Source organism: Typopeltis vanoorti, chromosome 23 (assembly GCF_054136105.1).
Source record: "Typopeltis vanoorti isolate ZY-2024b chromosome 23, IOZ_Tvanoo_1.0, whole genome shotgun sequence".
Lineage (NCBI taxonomy): Eukaryota > Metazoa > Arthropoda > Arachnida > Uropygi > Thelyphonidae > Typopeltis > Typopeltis vanoorti.
This window is the reverse complement of record NC_143571.1, coordinates 54,908,801-54,929,614: the sequence shown is the minus strand read 5'-3', so window position 1 is coordinate 54,929,614 and position 20,814 is coordinate 54,908,801. Positions and strand designations below refer to the sequence as shown.

The window sequence follows — 20,814 nt, the reverse complement described above, 5'->3', positions numbered from 1 at the left end:
TAAGTTTCTTTTTGATGGAGAGGAGGTGGAGAGGATCCAGAGGCGAGTGACCAAGATGATAGCAAGTCTATGGAATAAACCTTATGAGAACAGGTTGAAGATTTGTGGGTTGCAGAAATTGGTTGATAGGCGGAAAAGGGGAGATATGATTGAGACATTCAAATTGCTAAAGGGTTTCTATAGGATTAATTCAGAGGATATTTTTGAGATATGATCTGGTGGTGGGAGAACTAGGGGACACCTATGGAAGCTGGGCAAGAGTGTGGTTAGCAAGTATGTTGGAGCTGGTTTCTTTACTTTTAGAGTGGTAAATGAGTGGAATAAGCTGACAGAGTCTGTTGTGGGTGCTATGGCGGTGAGTGAGTTCAAGGCAAGGTATGATAGATACTGTGAGAATGTCGTATAGTTGTGTGGACATGATGTTTAGGGCCTCCCTCGATGAGTCTAAGGATTCCCTGGAGTCGCCCGTAATAATGATAAGGTACATACAACAATCGGTAGTTTACCAATTAAAAATTATAGGTGCATTATAGAAATTATTATTAATAAATAATATTATTAAAAACTATTTTTTGATGGTTACATAAATCATGAACACTTTTTCAAAGAAAGTTGCGAAGCCCTTTTACATAAATTGGCCAAATCTGAATCAGAATGATTGTCTTCCTCACCCAAAAGTTTGGGAGATTCTCATCTTATGTAGTACGAAATATCTGTACTGTCATTTCATTAAAGTTAATTACTGTGGTTATCGTGTAATTTGTTGTTTATAGTCATTTCTAGAGACCATAAAGTCATTCAAAATTTGCTGCTCATAGGTTTAACAGTGCAGATTTGTACTGCAGAAAAACAAATAGTCCCTTTTATATATATGTGTGCGTCTGTTTGTGTATATATATATATATATATGAAAAAAATGAGATAGCTCCCAGTAGGAAGTCACAATTTGAAAGTGTGACAAAGGTAAGCAATATTTTATTATTTAATCATATATGTTATTTGAATTTCAAATCGAACCTGATAGGAAAAGGTAGCTAGAGAAGAAATTTGGATGAATTTCAAGATATATAAATGGATTAATCTTACATATAAATAAAATTATATTAATATATAATTTTATATTTATTTATTTGTAATTTAACAGGAACTTTGTAGAAGCTCGTGCTGCAGTATACAAATTGAACATGTTGAGGGAGATTGGTTTCTCTGTAAATCGAGATGGTCATTTTTTATGCCGACCTTGTGTTCACATGGATTGTTTACATTGGGTAAAACGAGATAGCTATCTCCCAGTAGGAAGTCACAATTTGAAAGCTGTGGCAAAGGTAAGCAATATTTTATTATTTAATTATTAATTTATAATAATTTTATTACAGTATTTTAATATTGTAATAAAATGAATGTTTTCTAATATTAAATTAATTTTATTTTCTACCTTTATATAAATACATTTATCAACATAAATAATCTTTCAGTTAATTCCTGTCCTGGTCAATCTCTGTATCTGAAATGACATATGTATGCATCTAGGAAATTATCTTTTTACATATACAAAAACAGAACCAGTGCTATTCTAACATTAATAAAAACACCATCTTTGTTAGTTTCAGGTAATGTTATATTTTATTAGTGAGCCTTGCTTAAAAAAAAGGTACATATCTTACAACATGAATTAGGTTTCCTTTGGTATATGAATTATTAATGGTTAAATTATATTATACTTAGACGATTTTCATCTGATTAACACAATTCAAAGTGAATACCATTTGTTTTAGGTATATCACGTGACAATCTTCTAAGTATAATATAATTTAAATATTTTAAAAACGACAAAAGTTTTTTTTTTTTTGCTTTTTTATAATTGATAAAAAAAAACTTTACATAACTGTCCCATTTCAAACTTTTTTTGTTTAAAGATTATAAACTTATTATGGGGTACGGAAGAAGGAGGCAGAAGATTTTGATAACAAATTATAAAACACTGTAAAATGAACATTATTTATGAGAATCATTTTAGGATCATTACGAGGATTTACAGATGATGAATTTCAAGCAAGACATTTTCTTCTCTTTGATTTCTCATTTTAATTATTAAAATGTTTTGAGCCTTTTAGTAATCGTACTGTTAACAAATTAATGAGAGAGAAACAACCTAGAATAAAAGTATAATTTTATAAGTGTGAGATAACTTCATACTCACTATCTCATTTCATGCCTTTAAGAATATAAGAAATACATGTTACCATTATTATGGCATATCAGAACTGCAGTGCCATACATTGGACTCTCCATCATGTAGGATTATTGTTACAAGAGACCTCTAGACTCATTGAAGAAAGTCATATATCGCTCACACCACCTGTCATACCATCTCTTGAATTCATTCACACTACCTGCACTCACCACCTCCGAAGGCAAGCCATTCCAGACACACCACTCTATGAGAGAAAAATATAGCTCTCACTCCTTTGTTGACTGCATTCATTCTTTATTTTCATGAATGATATCTCGTCCTCTCTCCTCCCTTCATACAATGAAAAATTCTGTGAATCCTGGTATCCTGTATTACACTTTTGGAAGTTAGTAAGTCTCATCATCACTCCTCTTTCTCCTGTTTGCTAGTGTCTGCTGTTCATAAATTCTCAGTCTATCTTTATAATTTACCTTCCGCAGTCCTGATATCATCTTTAGCCTCATTCTTTTCACTTTGCTTTCTGTACAATATTTGTAACTCTTCTAGCCTGCTCCTTATAATTTTCATAACTAACATTACCCTCATGCACACGATATTCCTTCCACATTGTCCTTTTTTTTAAGAATCTTTTCATTAAAAATATAATAAATTTAGTTTAATCCTTTATCGAAGTGTACGCAAACAAAGTTTGCTCCTGAAGTATCCTCAGGACTGCCTCAGTATCACCACTTCTGGGTCTGGCTCCCACTGACGAGACCTCAATAAAGGTTGAAACCAGTCTGGGTAGTGGCCCTTCCCTTAATGTATAGCATTATACATGTCCACAAGGAGATGTGCTTTGCATTATGGGAGATACCTGCGACAAGGAGTGATGAGAGCTTGGTCCACTTTTACTATGAGTTGCCTCAGTCCTGAGGATACTTCAGGACTGAGGCAATGCAAACTTTGTTTGCTTCAACTTGGATAAAGGATTAAATTAAATTTATTATAGTCTAACCAACTGGAAAATAAACTTTTCATTATAAAGATTGCACATACATTTTACATGTGCTGAATTAATTTCCTGCTATGTACCCTCAAGGGATGTTCAGCTATTATGATTAATTTTTCATCATTATTAATCTCCATTCAACAATTTTCCTCCAAATTAGTCTATTACTTGTCATTTCTCCAATATTGTTGCATCCAACATTTCATTCTTCTAAGGCACTTCTGACCATGGTGTAGGTGGACCAGTCCACCTAGACCATGGTCTTCCTCTTAGTCTTTTTCCTGTCATCTTGGCATCAAACACCTGTTTTGCTAACCTTTCCTCTCTCATTTTGTTTGAGTGACCATATCACCTTAGATTAGTCATGCTCACGCATTCTTGAATGCAGACAATGCCAAGTTCCTTCTTAATGTCTTCATTTTTAATGTGATTCTGTCATCAATGCCATCTGTTCAGGATGCCTAATTTTTTGCAGAACTCTGATATCTGTGGACTCTAATCTTTGTGCTTTATTTCTAGCTCAACTTTCAGATCCATAACTTAAAACTGGTTTGAGCACTGTTTTGTATATGCTAGTTTAATGTTTTGGCTAATTTCTCTCTTATTCCATATAAATTTATTCAACTGGCTCCCCACCATACCAGCTTTGCTTATTCTGTTGTCTATTTCCATATTTAACTTGCCATCTTCACTAAAAACTGTACCTAAATAGCTGAAATATTTTACTTGTTCTATAGGCTCTCCATTGAAAATGCTCTAAAGTTTTCTATGTCCCTGCTTATTTTCATAGTTCTAGTAATTTTATTTCTGAGTTTCATGCCAAATGTGTTTAGCTGTTATTTGATTTAGTTAGAGAATCCTGGAGACTGGTACTGGATGTGTTTTGGAGTACATTTCACTCCATTCTATTTATTCATCAAATGCTAGGAACGCATTCTGATATTGCATTATGGATATAATTTAATACTTGCCATGCACTGCCAATATCCTTCTCATCTAGCAACTGATACCATGGAATTGAACCAGCTGATCATAATTTCATAATTTGTAGTTCAGCATATAATATTTTCTGAATAGAATATCCATACACTTAGCTGTTAACCATGCTAGTACAGCATAATCAATTTGTGTTAGATTTCCCCCTTATACCATACAGCTTGATATTCACTATTACATGGAAAATTGTTACTAATATTGTACTCGTAGCTTTGTACCCTAACTGAATGCAAATCATTCGATATAATTAACATCACCTCCTCTCCCCCCCTACACCTTGTCTATCCTTCCTAAAAATACTATATCCTTTATACTCAAAAGCAGTTAATATATATATCTGCCTTTGAGAGCCAGGTCTCTCTAATGCTAATAATCTGAAGTTACAATGTATTCACCAAGGCAACAAACTTAAACCCTTTGTTCCTCTGATACTTCAAGAATTTGTGTACAAACATAAGTCTTCCTTGCCTTTTTTGTATGCTCACTCACCATTGTAGTCTGTATGACCTAGTTGGAAAACTTTCATATCTGATGTTTCACTTATACAGATGTCCTTGCATGTACTTAATATGTGCAAGGATGACAAGATAAGGAGAAAATTTTTTCATGCTTTATTAAAAGTTTAGTGATATAGTTAATAAATAAAATATTCAGAAAATAGTTAGGCCTTTATAAAGTTATATATATAATATAAGCAGGCATCTCTATAGTTATGATTCAAGTCAAAGGGAGAAAAAAAAATTAATTTTGCTTAATTTATATAGGCAAAACTAAGGTATGATCCTGTAGAATTAGATCCTGAGGAAATGTGCAAGTTAGCAAGTGAACAGCCACAGGTAAGCTTTTTTTCATTTTGTTATTGTCTGTATCCCTTGAAATGGTTAAATTGAGTATCATGCAGTTATAAAATTTTTTGTAAAAGAAGGTTTAACGTCAAAAGAAATTCATTCAAAGTTCATAAAAGTTTATGGGCACTCTGATCATTTGTTTTCGACAATTAAGAAATGGGCTGCCAAGTTTAAACGTTGCTGTACCACCCTTGAAGGTGATCCATGTGAAGAACATCCAAAAAAAAAGTGTAACAGAAACCATCGATCAAGTGCACGATATGGTATTGGATGACTGGCGAATCCAAGTGCATGAAATTGCTGAGACTATAGGCATTTCAAAAGAATGTGGAGTATATATTTTGCATGAAGAATTGCATATGAAAAAACTTTGTGCAAGATGGGTGGCGTGCTTGCTCACAGCAGATCAAAAACGCACTCGCATGAAAATCTCTGAACTGTGCCTGGAGCATTTTAACAAGAATAAAACTGATTTTGTGTGTTGATTTATTACCATGGATGAGACTTGGATTCACCATTACACACCAGAATCCAAACAGCAGTCAAAACAGTGGACAGAAGCCGGTTGTTCAGCGCCAAAGAAGACAAAGTAGGTTCCATCAGAAGGAAAGGTCATGGGCATCAGTGTTTTGGGATGCTAAAGGTATTTTGTTATCTTGAAAAATGAGTAAAATTAATTTTACCCAACCTGGGAATATTATTCCGATCATTTAACCAGACTAGACGAAAAAATTTATTATTATTTATTATTAACATTTGATCTCCATGGAGTCAGACAGTCATTGTGGGAGGTCACACTATTGCACACAGTGCTCATTCCAACCGTGCCTTAAACTGATGCAATGTGTCTACACCCACGACACACTCAGGCAATGCATTCCACTCACCAACCACCCTCCATGCAAAGAACCTACTCCTCTGTTCACACCCTCATTATATAGTTTCCAGTGATTCCCCACTATTCCCCACTCCCATTCTATGAAAAATTTCTTGCAAATTGAAAAATGTCGACCCGATAACAACCCCTGACTAGCTTATGTCTCAATCATACCCCCCCCTTTTCTTCCTATTCATGAGGCTCTGCAACTTACATTCTCTCCATCTGTCCTCATACTCCACATTCCAAAGACCACTGACTTCCTTTGTGAATCTTCTCTGGCCCCTTTCCAACATATCCTCATCACCATGAAAACCTGATGACCAAATCTGAGCACAATAATCATATGAAGCTTGATCAAGGCCTTATACAGTGGAATCATAACCTCTCTATTTCTATTTATCAGGGTCCCCCGCATCATTGCTATTATCCGATGTGATGTCTTCACATCGGATAATAGCAATGTGAAGACATCACATTCAGGGGCCACACTTCACACTTGTGTAGTGTGGCCCCTGAATTTCAAGTCCTTGTCCACCATCACTCCTAGATCTCTCATCTCCTCTACTAATTTAAGTTTCCCCACCCAAGTGTATACTTTGCATCCCATCGTTGCTTACCAAATCTAAAAACCTTACACTTTGCAACATTTCAAAGCCCAATCATTTCATACCTTATATTACCAATCATTTATACCAATCATGCAATCTATTCAAGTCCTTTTGTAAGGCAATAACATCCGTGAGAAAATTCATGAGAAAAGACCTGATTTGCAGAAGAAAAAAAATCATCTTTCATAAGGACATTGCACCTGCACACAAAGATGTTTTGGCTGTAGAGGGGTATTTTGCAGATCTTACTGAGAACCACTACAGGGACAGGATAATGGTGCGGGAGCATCACTATAATAAATGTATTAGTTTTAAGGGAGATTATGTTGAAAAAAAAAGTTTGAAATTATGAATTCGTTTTTTCATTGTTAGGCAAAGAACTTTTCAGATCAATGGGAAAATTAAGGGATCTGCACTATGAATTGTTGAAACATCCACCCTATTCCCCAGATTTGGCTCCCTCTGACTTCTATCCCTTTCCAAAACTAAAACTCTTCCTCGCTGGTCAGCGTTTTTCTTCGAATCAAGAGGTGATTGCAGCTGTAGAGGGATATATTACAGATCTTACTGAGAACCACTACAGGGATGGGATAATGGCGCTGGAGCATCGCTGGAATAAATGTATTAGTCTTAAGGGAGATTATGTTGAAAAATAAAAATAATTTTGAAATTATACATTTTTTTTTTTATTGTTATGCCGAGAACTTTTACACAGAGAGAGAGAGAGAGAGAAATAGTATAATATACACTAACATATACAGAAAAAAAGTTGCATACAACATTAATTAGGTTTTTGAAACAGTATAAAACAAAGAGTAGTTAAATAGCATTTAAATTTTACATTTTCTACACGAGACTGAATCTTTGAATGAAATTTGTATCTAATCTAATAATTTTTAGAGTTATTTCGAATAGTTTGTCAGGAATGTAAAAATAACTATTCTTTGATCAGTTATGGGTTGATTTCACTTCTTATTGATAGAGCCTGAGTATTGAATATTTTTTGGTGCTAAATAAGTATAATGTTTAGGTATTGCTTCTTTATTTGATTAAGGAACTGTGCATTTTATGCCCTTCTATCAACTAAAGAAAACATTTGTTATTGTTTTTTATGAATTACAGTAGCTTATAAATATCTAAAAGGAACTATGTTTAGTATGGTATATTTATTTCACTTTGCAATACCCTTTTATATGTTACTAGTTAAAATTTGAATTACTTTTTTCTGAGTTAAAACTAGAAGTTTCATTGCAGGATGATTAATTCCTCCCCATCTTAGAATACTACAATATTTTTAACATATTATTTAAATTTCATCATCATCATCAAATTCCTTCCATGTACCCACACTGTCTTGTATACAGCTAATTTCGTGTTCCGACTAATTTCTCTCTTATTCCATATGAATTTATTCAATTGACTTCCTACCATACCAGCTTTGCTGATTCTGTTGTCTATTTCCATATTTAATTTACCATCTTCATTAAAAATCGTGCCTAAGTAGCTGAAATGTTTTACTTGTTCTCCGTTCATAACACAGTTGACATTTTCAATGATTCTGCCTATTTTCATTGTCTTTGTCTTTTTATTGCTGACCTTCATACCATATCTATTACAACAGTTGTTCAATTTAGTCAGAGAATCTTGCAGACTTGTAGCAGATTTATTTAGAAGTATAACATCATCTGCATAAAGCAAAGAGCTGACATTATTTAAGTTTAAGAATCTGTAATCCTTACTCTACTTTTATGACATCAGTGATTTGCAGTTTCTGGTTAAATTATTATCAATTTTTAATCCCAAATGAGTTATTATATTAAATTACTATCAGTTTTTAATCCCAAATAAGGTATTGCATTAACTTTTTTCTATTTCCATACAACTGCATTTGCATTTTAATTTGCTCTATAATTTTAATCTTGTAAGAATACTTGTTTGGAGAAGTTCATTTTATTTGTTATTTTTTACAAGTCAAAATTTACATACTTAGTTTTTGAGACATTCAGACTTAAGTTTATTTGAATGGAACCAATTTGTTATTTTCAAAATATAAATGTTCACTGTGGTTTGCATATGTTTCACTGTATCTGAAGAGAAAATTAGGAGTATATCATCCATGAAAGCATTTATTTCACTCTTAAGTTTTAGATTGCAGAATTCGTTGATATAAATGCAAAATAAAATTGGTCCTAACACATCCTTGTGGATATACCACAGTCTAATTCTTTGAAACTGCTATAGCTGTTATTAATTTTTGCAATTTATGATCTAGCATTTAAGTAATTTTTAGCTGTTTAGAGCAGTACCTTGTATTCCTGACTTCCAGTTTGTTTGTTTTTTTAAATTAGAATTTCATGTGATACAGTGTCAAGAGTTTTGTGTAGATCTTAGCATGTTCATGCTAATTTTGTCTGAACCCAAATTATTCTTCAAAAAAGCAGTTATTTTTATCCCATGAGTCTAATCATCTTTACCAATTTCTCTAATAGTTTTGAAAGGACTGGTAGTTGAGAGATTGGCCTATAATTTTTATTTTCCTTTTTTATAAACCAGTACTGCTACATCATCAAATTCCTGATATATACCCTCAAGGGTATATATTACATCAATACTAACTTCCTATCTACAATTTTCCTCCAAATCAGTCTGTTACCTGTCAAGACTCCAACATTATCAGATCTTATAAGATCTGATAATGTTGGAGTTTTCTATCTTCTAATGCACTTTTTACTGTATCAATCCACCTATATCTTGATCTTCCTCTGGATCTTTTTCCTGCCAACTTGGCAGAGAACACTTGTTTTGCTAATCTTTCCTCTTCCATTCTGTTTAATCAATTCTACTCTACTACTACAGCCCTCCTAAAATTTGATGGAAATGTGCAAGTCATCAGTGATAAGTTAAAAATGTACATTACGAGTTCAGTAATGTACAATCGACATTCTTTCACAATGTTGATGTTAATGCTATTGTATCCTGAAGTTATTTGTTTTTAGGCTAGCTCTAACACTAATTTTGTTTTTACAAGTGTGGGGGGGGGTAGATTCATGGAGTTATATGGAGATACATCTTTTGGGAATTGAAAACATTCTTTCACAAAGGTGGGTTTAACATTCCTTATGTTTTCACTAACTGTGACATGGTTAAATTAATAATTAAATAATTAAATACTTCATCTAATCTTCTGTCTCTGTTTACTCCATTCTTATTGATATCTTTAAGTTAAGTTCATGCATATCTTTGCTCAATTCAGCAAAGATATGCATGAATATTCATGCATATCTTTGCTGATTAATTTATTCACAGACTTCTATTGTTTTCTGGAATTGCCTTGGAATTTTAGGAATTAATTTCTGTAACATTAATTTTTACTTTCTTTTAATTTATAGTGTATTGGATTTCTATAGTACTTGAAACCATGTTCATAATATTGATTGTATGGATATATTTACACTTTTTATACACTTTATTTCTAATTTTGATATAGTGTCTGATCTCCTGTGTAAACCAGGATTTAGTTTCTTTCATTTCACTTCATTGTTTTTATAGCTTTGATTGAGTGATGTATATTTACTGTTTAATATATCAATAAATTAATAATGGGAGTTAGCAATATTTGTTTCTCATTATTATTATTATTATTATTGTTATTATTGTTCCGGGAAACTCCAAGGAGTCGACAGACTCATCGAGGGAGGCCCTAACATCATGTCAAGAACAACTATTCAACATTCACACAGTATCTATCATACCTTGCCTTGAACTCATTCACGGTCGTAGCACCCACAACAGATTCTGGAAGCTTATTCCACTCATTTACCACTCTCCAAGTAAAGAACCTAGCTCTAACACCCCTGTCAACCACGCTCTTGTCCAGCTTCCATGCATGGCCCCTAGTCCTCCCACCACCAGTCATATTTTCAAAAATATCTTCTGGATCAATCTTATAAAAACCCTTCAGTAATTTGAATGTCTCAATCATATCACCCCTCCTTCGCCTATCGTCCAATTTCTGCAACCCACAAATCTTCAACCTATTCTCATAAGGTTCATTCCACAGACCTGCTATCATCTTGGTCACTCGTCTCTGGACCCTCTCCACTTCCTCCCCATCACGAAGAAACCCTGGTGCCCATAGCTGGGCACAGAAGTCCAGATGGGGTCTTATCAAGGCTCGATACAGAGGAACAACAACTTGTTCGTCTCTGCATGTTAAAGTATTTTTCAGAAGCCAAGTGATTTGGTGAGCTGTTTTAGTTACTTTTGCAATGTGCCCCCTAAACTTCAACTCCCTATCCACCAACACTCCCAAATCCCTGGCCTCATCAATATCCTGGAGTATGATTCCACCAATGCGATATACTGCTGCTATTCTTTTCACCCCAAAGTGCATAACCTTACACTTTGCCACATTAAATTGACATCCATTTTTCCTAGCCCAGTCCTCCAAACTATCCAAATCATCCTGTAAAATTTTGACATCTTGTGCACTCACAATTGCTCTACCCAACTTTGCATCATCAGCAAACAAGTGAACACTTCCTCTCAGATCCTTTCCAATATCATTGATGAACAAATTGAAAAGCAGTGGTCCAAGAACAGAGCCCTGTGGCACTCCACTAGTCACAAGACGTCTTTTAGACTCCACTCCTGAATAAACCACTCTTTGATATCTCTCCTTCAACCACCCTCTTATCCATCTCACCAACCCTATATCTATACCCATCTGCTCCAGTTTACTGATTAGGGTTCCATGTGGTATCCTATCAAAGGCCTTGGTAAGGTCCAGTAGTATCACTGTAAACCCATTACCCCTATCCAGTTCAGCCGTCACTGTTATAAAACGTGAGCAAGTTACTGAGGCATGATCTACCCTTCACAAAACCATGTTGTCCCCCATACAATATCCCATTTTCATCTATCCTGTATTCTTTTCTTGACTAATTTCTCTAAGACCTTGACAATGATTCCTGATATGCTAATCGTTAGGTAATTTACAACAGCAGTCTTGGAACCACCTTTATGCAGTGGAACTATTTTCCCCTCTTTCCACCCGCTCGGGACTAACCCAGACCCGAGACTCAAATTAAACAAAATGGTCAAGGGTACTGACAATTCTTTAGCTGCTTCTCGTACAACACGAGCTGGTATACCATCCAATCCCACAGATGTATTGACATTGAGGTTATGCAATAGACTACTCACCTCCACTTCATTAACCACAATTCCCGTATAATCTACTGGTTTATTCGTTTCTGCAATGTCTGTGTATATCATCCAGATATACTTTGCAAAAGTATATCTGGATGATATACTTTTTGCAAAGTGCTCACTCAGTAACTCAACTATCTCAACTGATTCAGTTACCTCCCTACCATCGGCATTCTTTAAAATCAATCTGCCATGTACATTTTTCCTTTTACTTGCTACATATCTAAAAAACTGTTTAGGATTCTCTTTAGCCTGCATGGCCAATGTTCTTTCGTAATCCTTTTTTGCTTTTCTTACCACACTCATCACCCTTCTGGCCTGCGCTTTATACCGTTCATGTGCCTGCCGGTCACCCTTCTCCTTAAATTCCTTCCATAGTTGTTTCTTTTTTTGCAACTCAAGCTTAATGGTGTTATTCATCCATTTAACCCCTACTTGATTTATTATTCGGACTCTAGGTATACAGTCAGCCATTGCTTCATGCAAGCACTTCTTAACTACCTCCCATGCACTATCAATTTCTAGTCCTTGCAGTTGTACATGCCATGGCACTGAACCAATCAAACTCCTAAGCTTGTCATACTTTCCAGCCCGTTAATTCCACATGTACCCTGTCTTAATTGAAAATTCTACACCTTTAGCCACCTCCCAAGTCAAGACCCTATGATCACTCTCACCGATTGGTGGCAATGTGGTCATATTTGTTACAGCCAAATCCTCAGATGTAATTACTAGGTTCAAGCACTCTCTGACCCCTAGTATTTTCCATTACATGCTGTCGCAGATAGTTATCCCTTAATAACCGCATAAAATCCAGTTCCTTCCTCCCGTGTGTCCTCTCCTCACTCCAATCAATGCGACCATAGTTGAAATCTCCCATAATAATCACCCTCCTTCCACCCATTTCTTCTATTTGCTTGTGCATACTGTCACCACCATCTTTTCCATCACCTCGTCTATAGCAGCACCCAATTGTATATTTAGTTCTGCTAGCCACAATCTCACACCAAATGGCCTCAAATGTGCTCTTTTCTCTATCCTGCAATTCAACTTCTATTCTCCTTGGCTAGAGCTCATCAGCTATCATCAACAATACTCCTCCCCCCATTTTATTCTCTCTGTCATTCCTGAACACACTATACCCATCACATTCAATCCCACTAGTTATATCATCTACAGTCAGCCATGTTTCACTAATACCTATAACCTGTGGTCTGGAAGTGCCAACCATAGCCAAAAACTCTTCCTTCTTGTTCCTAATACTCCTAGCATTAGTGTACATGAATTTAAGACCCCCATTAGCCCCAACCCTACCTTGATGCCTTATATTAACTATCCCACTCAGATTTGTTGTCCTTATTTGCTCTGGCATATTATATTCATTCTTACATTCAACTGCCTCCATAAGGACTGTATTTCTACTCCCCCCCCCTAACAAATCTAGTTTCCCTGAATTTGCACATCCACTACATTCAGCAACACTTTCTCAAGTCTTCTTACACCGTAACCATTCAAATGCAAGCCATCCATCTTATATAGATCCTTTCGCCCATCAAACTCACTCCACACATCCACAAATTCCACACCACTCGTCATACATAACCCACGCATAAAGTCATTCGCAATTATAGCCCTCCTTTTAAACATTTCACTGTCATACCGTGGCAAAAGACTAATCATTCCAAATCTCTCACTCTTTTCTTTTGCTACCTCAAACAATTCATTCAGGTCTTCTATCATTTCCATTTTATCTCCTAATCGTACCAACTTGGTCGCACCAAGTTGGTATGATTTTGTCAAATCCTCTACTAACACACCTTGTACTAACGAGTCTCCATACAGCACTCTATCCTTCATTTTGTTCATGTTCACATTCATACGTCTATTTTTCCTGTCATACCTTTTATTATTGGTTGGTTCATTCAGTCTACTTTTGTTCATGCACTCTAACTGCTGTTTTGCTCTTTCTATTGCACTATTCAACAACGCGATCTCACTCAATGCATCTATCTCATCTTTTTTGTTCTCTGAGAAACCATTTATACTATCATTCACACTTTCTACATTCACACTCTCACAATTTTCATGTACAACCTTGCCGTTTCTTGTCATATCCCTATTTCTTTCATTCTGAAGGTTGACAAAAATATCACACTCACGATCCGAAATACACTTCAATTCCTCATTCTCCCTACATTTTCTACACACATTCAATCCTTTATTATCATCTAACCACACTCCGACCGCACTCCGCAAAGCGTACATTTCACAGCTAGTACACTGACTCATTTCTTTTATGCTACCGTTCTTTGATAACGATGGCGAACCTTCATTACTGGCCGCCATTTTCCTTCGCACAGGTGCCATATTTATTTGCAACTTGTTTTGTCAAATTATACGTTATAACACACCAAAAATAGACGCACTAAAATACGCAAGGCAAACAAAACAAAACTACACAATATTAAGTAATTTGTATCGATAACTGAAAATGATACTTATCTGGAGCTTGCACGAACACTACACATTACGAATTCATCTAGCGGCGACTTCCCGACATAGATTATGTTATAAAACAATTTAGTACACTAACCACGCTAATAAAGCTCCAATAATATACCAAAATTACACACTTAAGTCCATTAAATTGAATCCAAAACACCAATAAATCAACAAAAAACACAAATCTCTCAGGAGCTTTTGGGTAGCACGTCCGTTCACCAGCTAGCCTCGACACCAATCCCCCGTTATTATCTCTTCTTAAGAAACAGTGCTCAAGTTATGTTTCATTACTATTATTACAATTGCATTAAAAGTTGATTACAATTGCAAGTACAGTTCAAAGACACAAGAATAGAAAATATCCCTTACTCTATAGTCAGTTGTTGGATAAGGGATATTTTCTCTAAATAGTGTGTATTTGCAGTTGCAATTTAATACTGAGAGGTTGATGTAGAACTGCTGTTTGAATTTTGTTTCTACTTAAAGTTCTACCAAATGCATAATCTAGGCACAACATACCCATTGAATTCTTTCTTAGGGATGTTCATGTATTGTTAGAATCCATGCATAGTAAGTAATTCTATATAATCTTGACAGGAGCCACAATTCCTCAGCAGGTCTTTATTCATATATGAGTAGATTGTTAATTTTGATCTCGTCTTGAATACCCTCTAGTTCTTGTATAAAGTTGGACTCTGTATAACAGTGCAACCTATAGACCGCCATTGTGTATACATTACGATGATCTAAATATAAGTTGATATTTTCAGCCAGCTATAATTTTTATGTTACTAATATTATTAACAGATATAGAATTTTGAATAAGGACAATTACACCTCCAGATTTGTTATAATCTCTACATTGATAATAGTTTTTAAATTCTCTTCAGTGGTACAAATCAACTTCTTTATCTTTAATCCATATTTCTGTTAATATCAAGATGTACAGACGATGCTTCAGATTGGCTAGTAGTAATTCTGTGTGTTCCATTTTATATTGAATACTTCTTATATTTATATGCGATATTTTTTAGAGTACTTACAGTGTCTAAGAATAAAAAAAAAACTCCCGAATTCTACTAAATTGTGACATATTGTACATTTATGAAAAGTGGCATCACTGTTATTGTTATTCTCATTAGCTATTATTGTTTGTAAGTCAGTTTTTACTCTTCCTATGTTTACTTGAAGTTAATGGAGGTCTGCTGCAATATTAGAATATCAGCATTTCCATTTCAGTTTTGTGTCTTTGAGCACTGTTTTTGTTCTCACTGGATGAAGGTTAGATAGGAAGAAGGTTCTTATAAGCACCAAACTTGTTGTTAACCACTGTTATTAAATCTGATGTGCTTGTCAGTGTGTCATATCATGTCACTTCTATATGGTATGGGAAGTTTTTGCCGTCTTTCCTTTGTTTGTGGTTCCGACATGATAGCACCTGTTGATTTTTCTGTGATTGAAGTTACATTCACTAGTTGCATGTCATCATTTAGTGCATTGTCAGTTTCTATATGAAAGTTACTAGTGACAGTGTTGAACTTATTATTTTCAGCTGGATCGAGTCATGTATCATTGATGCACTGAAGGTGTGGAGTTTGTTGGTGTTATTCACTGAGTGTACATTTTTGTTGAAGTGCTGATCGTTGAGCAGTTCAAGCTTTTTTCTGGTGATTTGATTTTGCAGAAGAGAGATTCGTTTATAGTGATGAGGCACTACTCCAGGCTGTTGATACACATTCCGAAGTTTAGAAATTGTTTGCTGAAGTGAAACATGGCAGACAGAAGAAAGGTTCATTCAGGTTGGTGAGCAGTTTATGTGCTGATCCATTTTTATTTTCACAGCAAGCATGCAACCAGTGACAGCAGAAAGCGCACATAACAGTACCCCCTTCCCCATCTTCACTAAAAATTGTGCCTAAATAGCTGAAATGTTTTACTTGTTCTTTAGGTCTTCCATTTAGGATGCAGCTGCTGTTTTCAGTGTTCTGTTCTCTGTTTTCACAGTCCTATTGACAATTTTCTTCAAAATTAATTTATAACTTCTAAGGTTTTTTCTTACTGATCAATCCACGTAAATCTTTGTCTTATTCTGAGTTATTTTCCTTTCCTCTTGGCAATATACACCTTTCTTTTTACTAACCTTTTGCTACCATTCTGTTTAAGTGAGTAATACCACCTTAGATTAGTTCTGCACTCTCATTGCTGACAATGTGAGAGCAGAAGTCCAGTTTTTTCTACTATTCTCATTTTTAATATGATACTGCTCTTAGTGCCATTTGTTCACTCTCTAATTTTTCTCAGTACTCTCTTATCTGTGGTCTCCAGTCTTTGATCAAGTGTTTTATTTCTATCTCAGCTCTTAGATACAAGAGTTAAAATCGAGTATATTCTTGTATATAGCTGATTTAGTGTTTTGATGATTTTCTCTCTTGTTCCATATAAATTTATTTGATTGTCTCTTCCTTCTAATGTCAGATTTGTTAAATTTTTGTTTTCTTTTTTCATATTTAATTTGCCATCTTCACTAAAAATTGTGCCTAAATTGTTGAAATGTTTTATGCAGACTATAGGTTTCTCATGAGAATGTAGTTCATGTTTTTAATGTTTCTACCTATTTTGTCTTTGTTTTACTGTTAATGATTTTCATAACATATTTATTTCAACAGTTATTCAGTTTAGTTTGGGAATCCTACAGACTTGCACCGGATTTATTTAGGAGTGTAACATCAGCTGCATGAAGAGATGAGCTGAATTTGATTTCAGGCCTGATTTTATACCTGATCTCTCATTAATTTTACATCAAACCCATGCCTCCTTCAATTCTAGCTGCTGACTCGTAACTCATATGTAGGCTGCGTATTACTAAATGTAATATCACATTTGTACCATATAATTAAATTGTTTTAAACATTTTTTTTTTCCTCTTGACACTTTGTCATTCTTTTCCAGATATCCAAAACTTCAATACAGATTTTTGTTAAAACAGGATTTATCAACTGTTTGTCTTAAAGTGAAAATCATAACTTGACAAACTGTATTTGGCCTGAACCAGTGGTGAGCTATGGAAATTTTAACAAAGGGCTCGCATCGTCGAGCAAAAAAAAAAAAAAAGAAAAAAAAAAGCCGTATTTCACACAAAAACTTTTATTAATACAGCTTGTGTACCAATGCCAATCAAAAAGTATGAAGGGACAACTTGTAAAGGCTATCATTTTTTAAACCAATATTTCATGATCTAAACATGAAATATTTGTACACAATCATCTGTGTTAATTTATCTTACATAAGAAAAACATTTTTTTTTACTATCAAAATATAATAAGAATAAAATCTTTTATAATCGCGCATATGAAATAGTCCACATTTTTTTTTATAAACAAAATAAATTTCTTTCATTTGCGATAGAGGTTTTTTATGACAATCTATAAATAAATATTGGTCCACGCGGTTAGCCTAGTGGCTATGCGCTTCGCAACCATATGCCTGGGGAGGAGTGTCCTAGGTTCGATTCCCGTCGATGACGTGAGGAGCTGAAGGATCTTCCTCAGCCATAGCCAAGTTAGCCAGTCTTGGGCGTGGACAGCAGGGTTTTTTCCCCAGTTTATTCTGGGGTTTTTCATCCCACAAAGCAGGCAAACTGGCCTTGAGTACTTAACACTACAGGCCATAGGATACACCGGGGCATAGGGCTGACCACCTTATCCTGTAAACGGAGTGAGGTCCGATGATCACTGGACCCTCGACACCGCAAGGTAAAAGAGGGCATAAAGAAGATGAGATAAATAAATATTATCTAAACACAATAATTTGAAGTACGTTATATTTCTCTTTGTTTTTATACTTGAAGTGATAATCAATGGTACTAATCAAGGGGCATTATTTTAGTCCTATTTATTTATATGCGATTACCAAAAGTGAATTCTTGTTTGTAAAACGGTAGGAACAGCAACTATAATATTTTATTTAATAAAATCACTTTGTTAGGTTACCATATGAGTTTATCGCTTAATATATTTCAAAAAATTATTATTATTATTTTTTTTTTTTTGAAAAAATAAAAAAGTAAAAAAGAAGAACAAGGGGCTCGCAAATTTGAGAAAAATTGAACAAAGGGCTCGGGCGAGCCCCTTATAGCTCACCACTGGCCTGAACCCTGCTTGTTCTTTTCAAGTTCCATTTCTCAATTTTTCTTAACCTCTTCTCAAATATGCTAATATGATTGCATAAATATTAATTGGGACATTCAGTAGTGAAAATCTTCTTTCCCGTATAAGTCTGTGGTACACATATGAATCTGGGTAGTCCTAGCATTGCACTCTCAGTTAACATCCCCTCCCTTTTAATGGGTTATTTAAATGGACACAGCATCTGTGGGATAGTTCTCGAACAAACATCAGAGGAAGAGTTGTTGAGCATATGCTAAACAATAATATCATCAAATTTATGATAATTACCCTCAGTGGGGTGTACAGGTTAATTATGATAGTACTACATTAGAAAGTTACACCATTACTAACTTCTGATCAATAATTTTTCTCCAAATTAATCTCATCTGTCAACAAGACTCCATTATTATCAGATCTTATATTTCTGTCTTTTAAGGCACTTTTTACTGTATCAATCCATCTACATCTTGGTCTTCCTCTGGGTCTTTTTCCTGCCAACCTGGCAAAGAACATTTGTTTTGCTAATCTCTCCTCTCCCATTCTGTTTAGTGACCATACCACCTGAGATTAGCTCTACTAACACATTCCTGAATTCTAACAATTGTGAGGTCTTTCCTAATATCCTCATTTTTGATGTGATAACGCCATTGATGCCATCTGTTCACAACTAAAAATACACACGTATGCCACAGTAATTAGCTTTTTAATATGTAAATATTTTGTTTTAGTATCATAAGACATCATCAGTACAATTAATAAACAATAGTAAGCATTACATTTAAAAAAACATTATTGAGCATGCTTACATTGGAATCCCTCTGTGTATACAGTAGCATGTTTAAGGATTAAAAACTATTGGACCATAATTAAATTAAATTAAAATATAACTGATAAATTTATTTTATACAATTGAGGATAACAGTTTCCGACTTTTGGAATAGTAAGGCAGTCGTTCAAGTTAAGATTATGTCTATGATGTAAGGCTTCAGTACCTTTATACAAACGCTCATGTTTATATATATATGGATCTATGTGGTAGCTTGGTGTTTTGCCATTGGATTACTACATTAGTACTGTGGTTAGCATTTTCAACTCCATTATTGTACGAGGCCTGATTTGTGAGGTTTGATAAGATAGATGTGATCGTGATGTTCAAAGATACATTTATTTACAGATCTTCCTGTTTGTCCATAGTAAGACAAGTTACAAGAACATGGTACTTTGTATATGCCAGGTAGCATCATTGGTGAGAGTTTGTCTTTTGGAGAAGGTAATGAATTGTGAATTTGGTTGATTGGTTTATAGGTAGCATCGAGTTTGTATTTCTTCATAATTTTTGATAAACATTTAGAGATGCCTTTAATATAAGGTATAAAAGTCCTACGGGCATCTAATTCTTTAATTTAATTTAATTACAGCCCGTTTTTTAATCCTTACATATGCTACTGTATACATAGAGGGGATTCCAATATAAGCATGCCACTAATGTTTTTTTGAATGTAATTTCTATTGTTATTTATTGACTGTACTGATGATGTTTTATGATACTTAAGATGAAATATTTACATATTAAAAAGTTAATTACTGTGCCATATGTGTGTATTTTTAGTTATGAATACTCTACAGGTTTCACTATATAAGAAAAAAAAAATTTGTTCACTTCACTAATTTTTCTCAGAACTCTCATATTAGAGGTCTCTAGACTTTGATCAAGTGTTTTATTTCTAACCCAGCTCTCAGATCCGTAAGTTAAAATTGGTTTGAACACTGTCTTGTATACTGATAGTTTAGTGTTTGACTAATCTCTCTCTTATTCCTTAAAATTTATTCATTTCACTTCCTACCATACCAGCTTTGCTAATTCTACTGTCTATTTCCAAATTTAATTTGCCATCTTCACTAAAAAGTGTGCCTAAATAGCTGAAATGTTTTACTTATTCTATAGGTTCTCCATTAACTAATGCAGTTGATGTTTTCAATGTTTCTGTCTATTTTCATTGTCTTTGTCTTGTTATTTTGATTTTCATACCAAATTTATTACAGCAGTTATTCAGTTTGATCAAGGAATCTTGCAGATTTGTCCTGGATTTATTTAGGAGTATAACATCATCTGCATAAAGTAAACTGCCGAGATTAATATCTCCAATTTTGATATTAGTATTAGGTTTAATACTACTTTCCTTCATAATTTGATCCATATAGATAATGAATAACAATGGAGATAATGTACAACCTTGTCGCACACCTGGCTTAACATCAAACCATCTTCCTATACTTCCTTCAATTCTAACTGTTGATTTAAAACTTAAATAGAGACTATGTATTGCTGGATATAATGTTCTATTTATACCATATAACTATAGCATTTTGAAGATCTTCTCTCTTGGCACTTTAATCAATAAAACATAAATATAAATC

At 34.4% G+C, this 20,814-nt stretch overlaps 1 protein-coding gene across 1 annotated transcript in view; it reads left to right on the top strand.

Annotated features, from left to right (window-relative positions):
• The window catches only part of PolE1 (DNA polymerase epsilon catalytic subunit 1), a 415,552-nt gene that overhangs the window by 63,460 nt on the left and 331,278 nt on the right, over positions 1 to 20,814 (top strand). The window contains exons 12-13 of the mRNA XM_090412775.1: positions 1,145 to 1,325; positions 4,946 to 5,017. Coding sequence (XP_090268901.1) covers positions 1,145 to 1,325; positions 4,946 to 5,017 — 253 coding nt within the window. The remainder of the gene's footprint in view (positions 1 to 1,144; positions 1,326 to 4,945; positions 5,018 to 20,814) is intronic.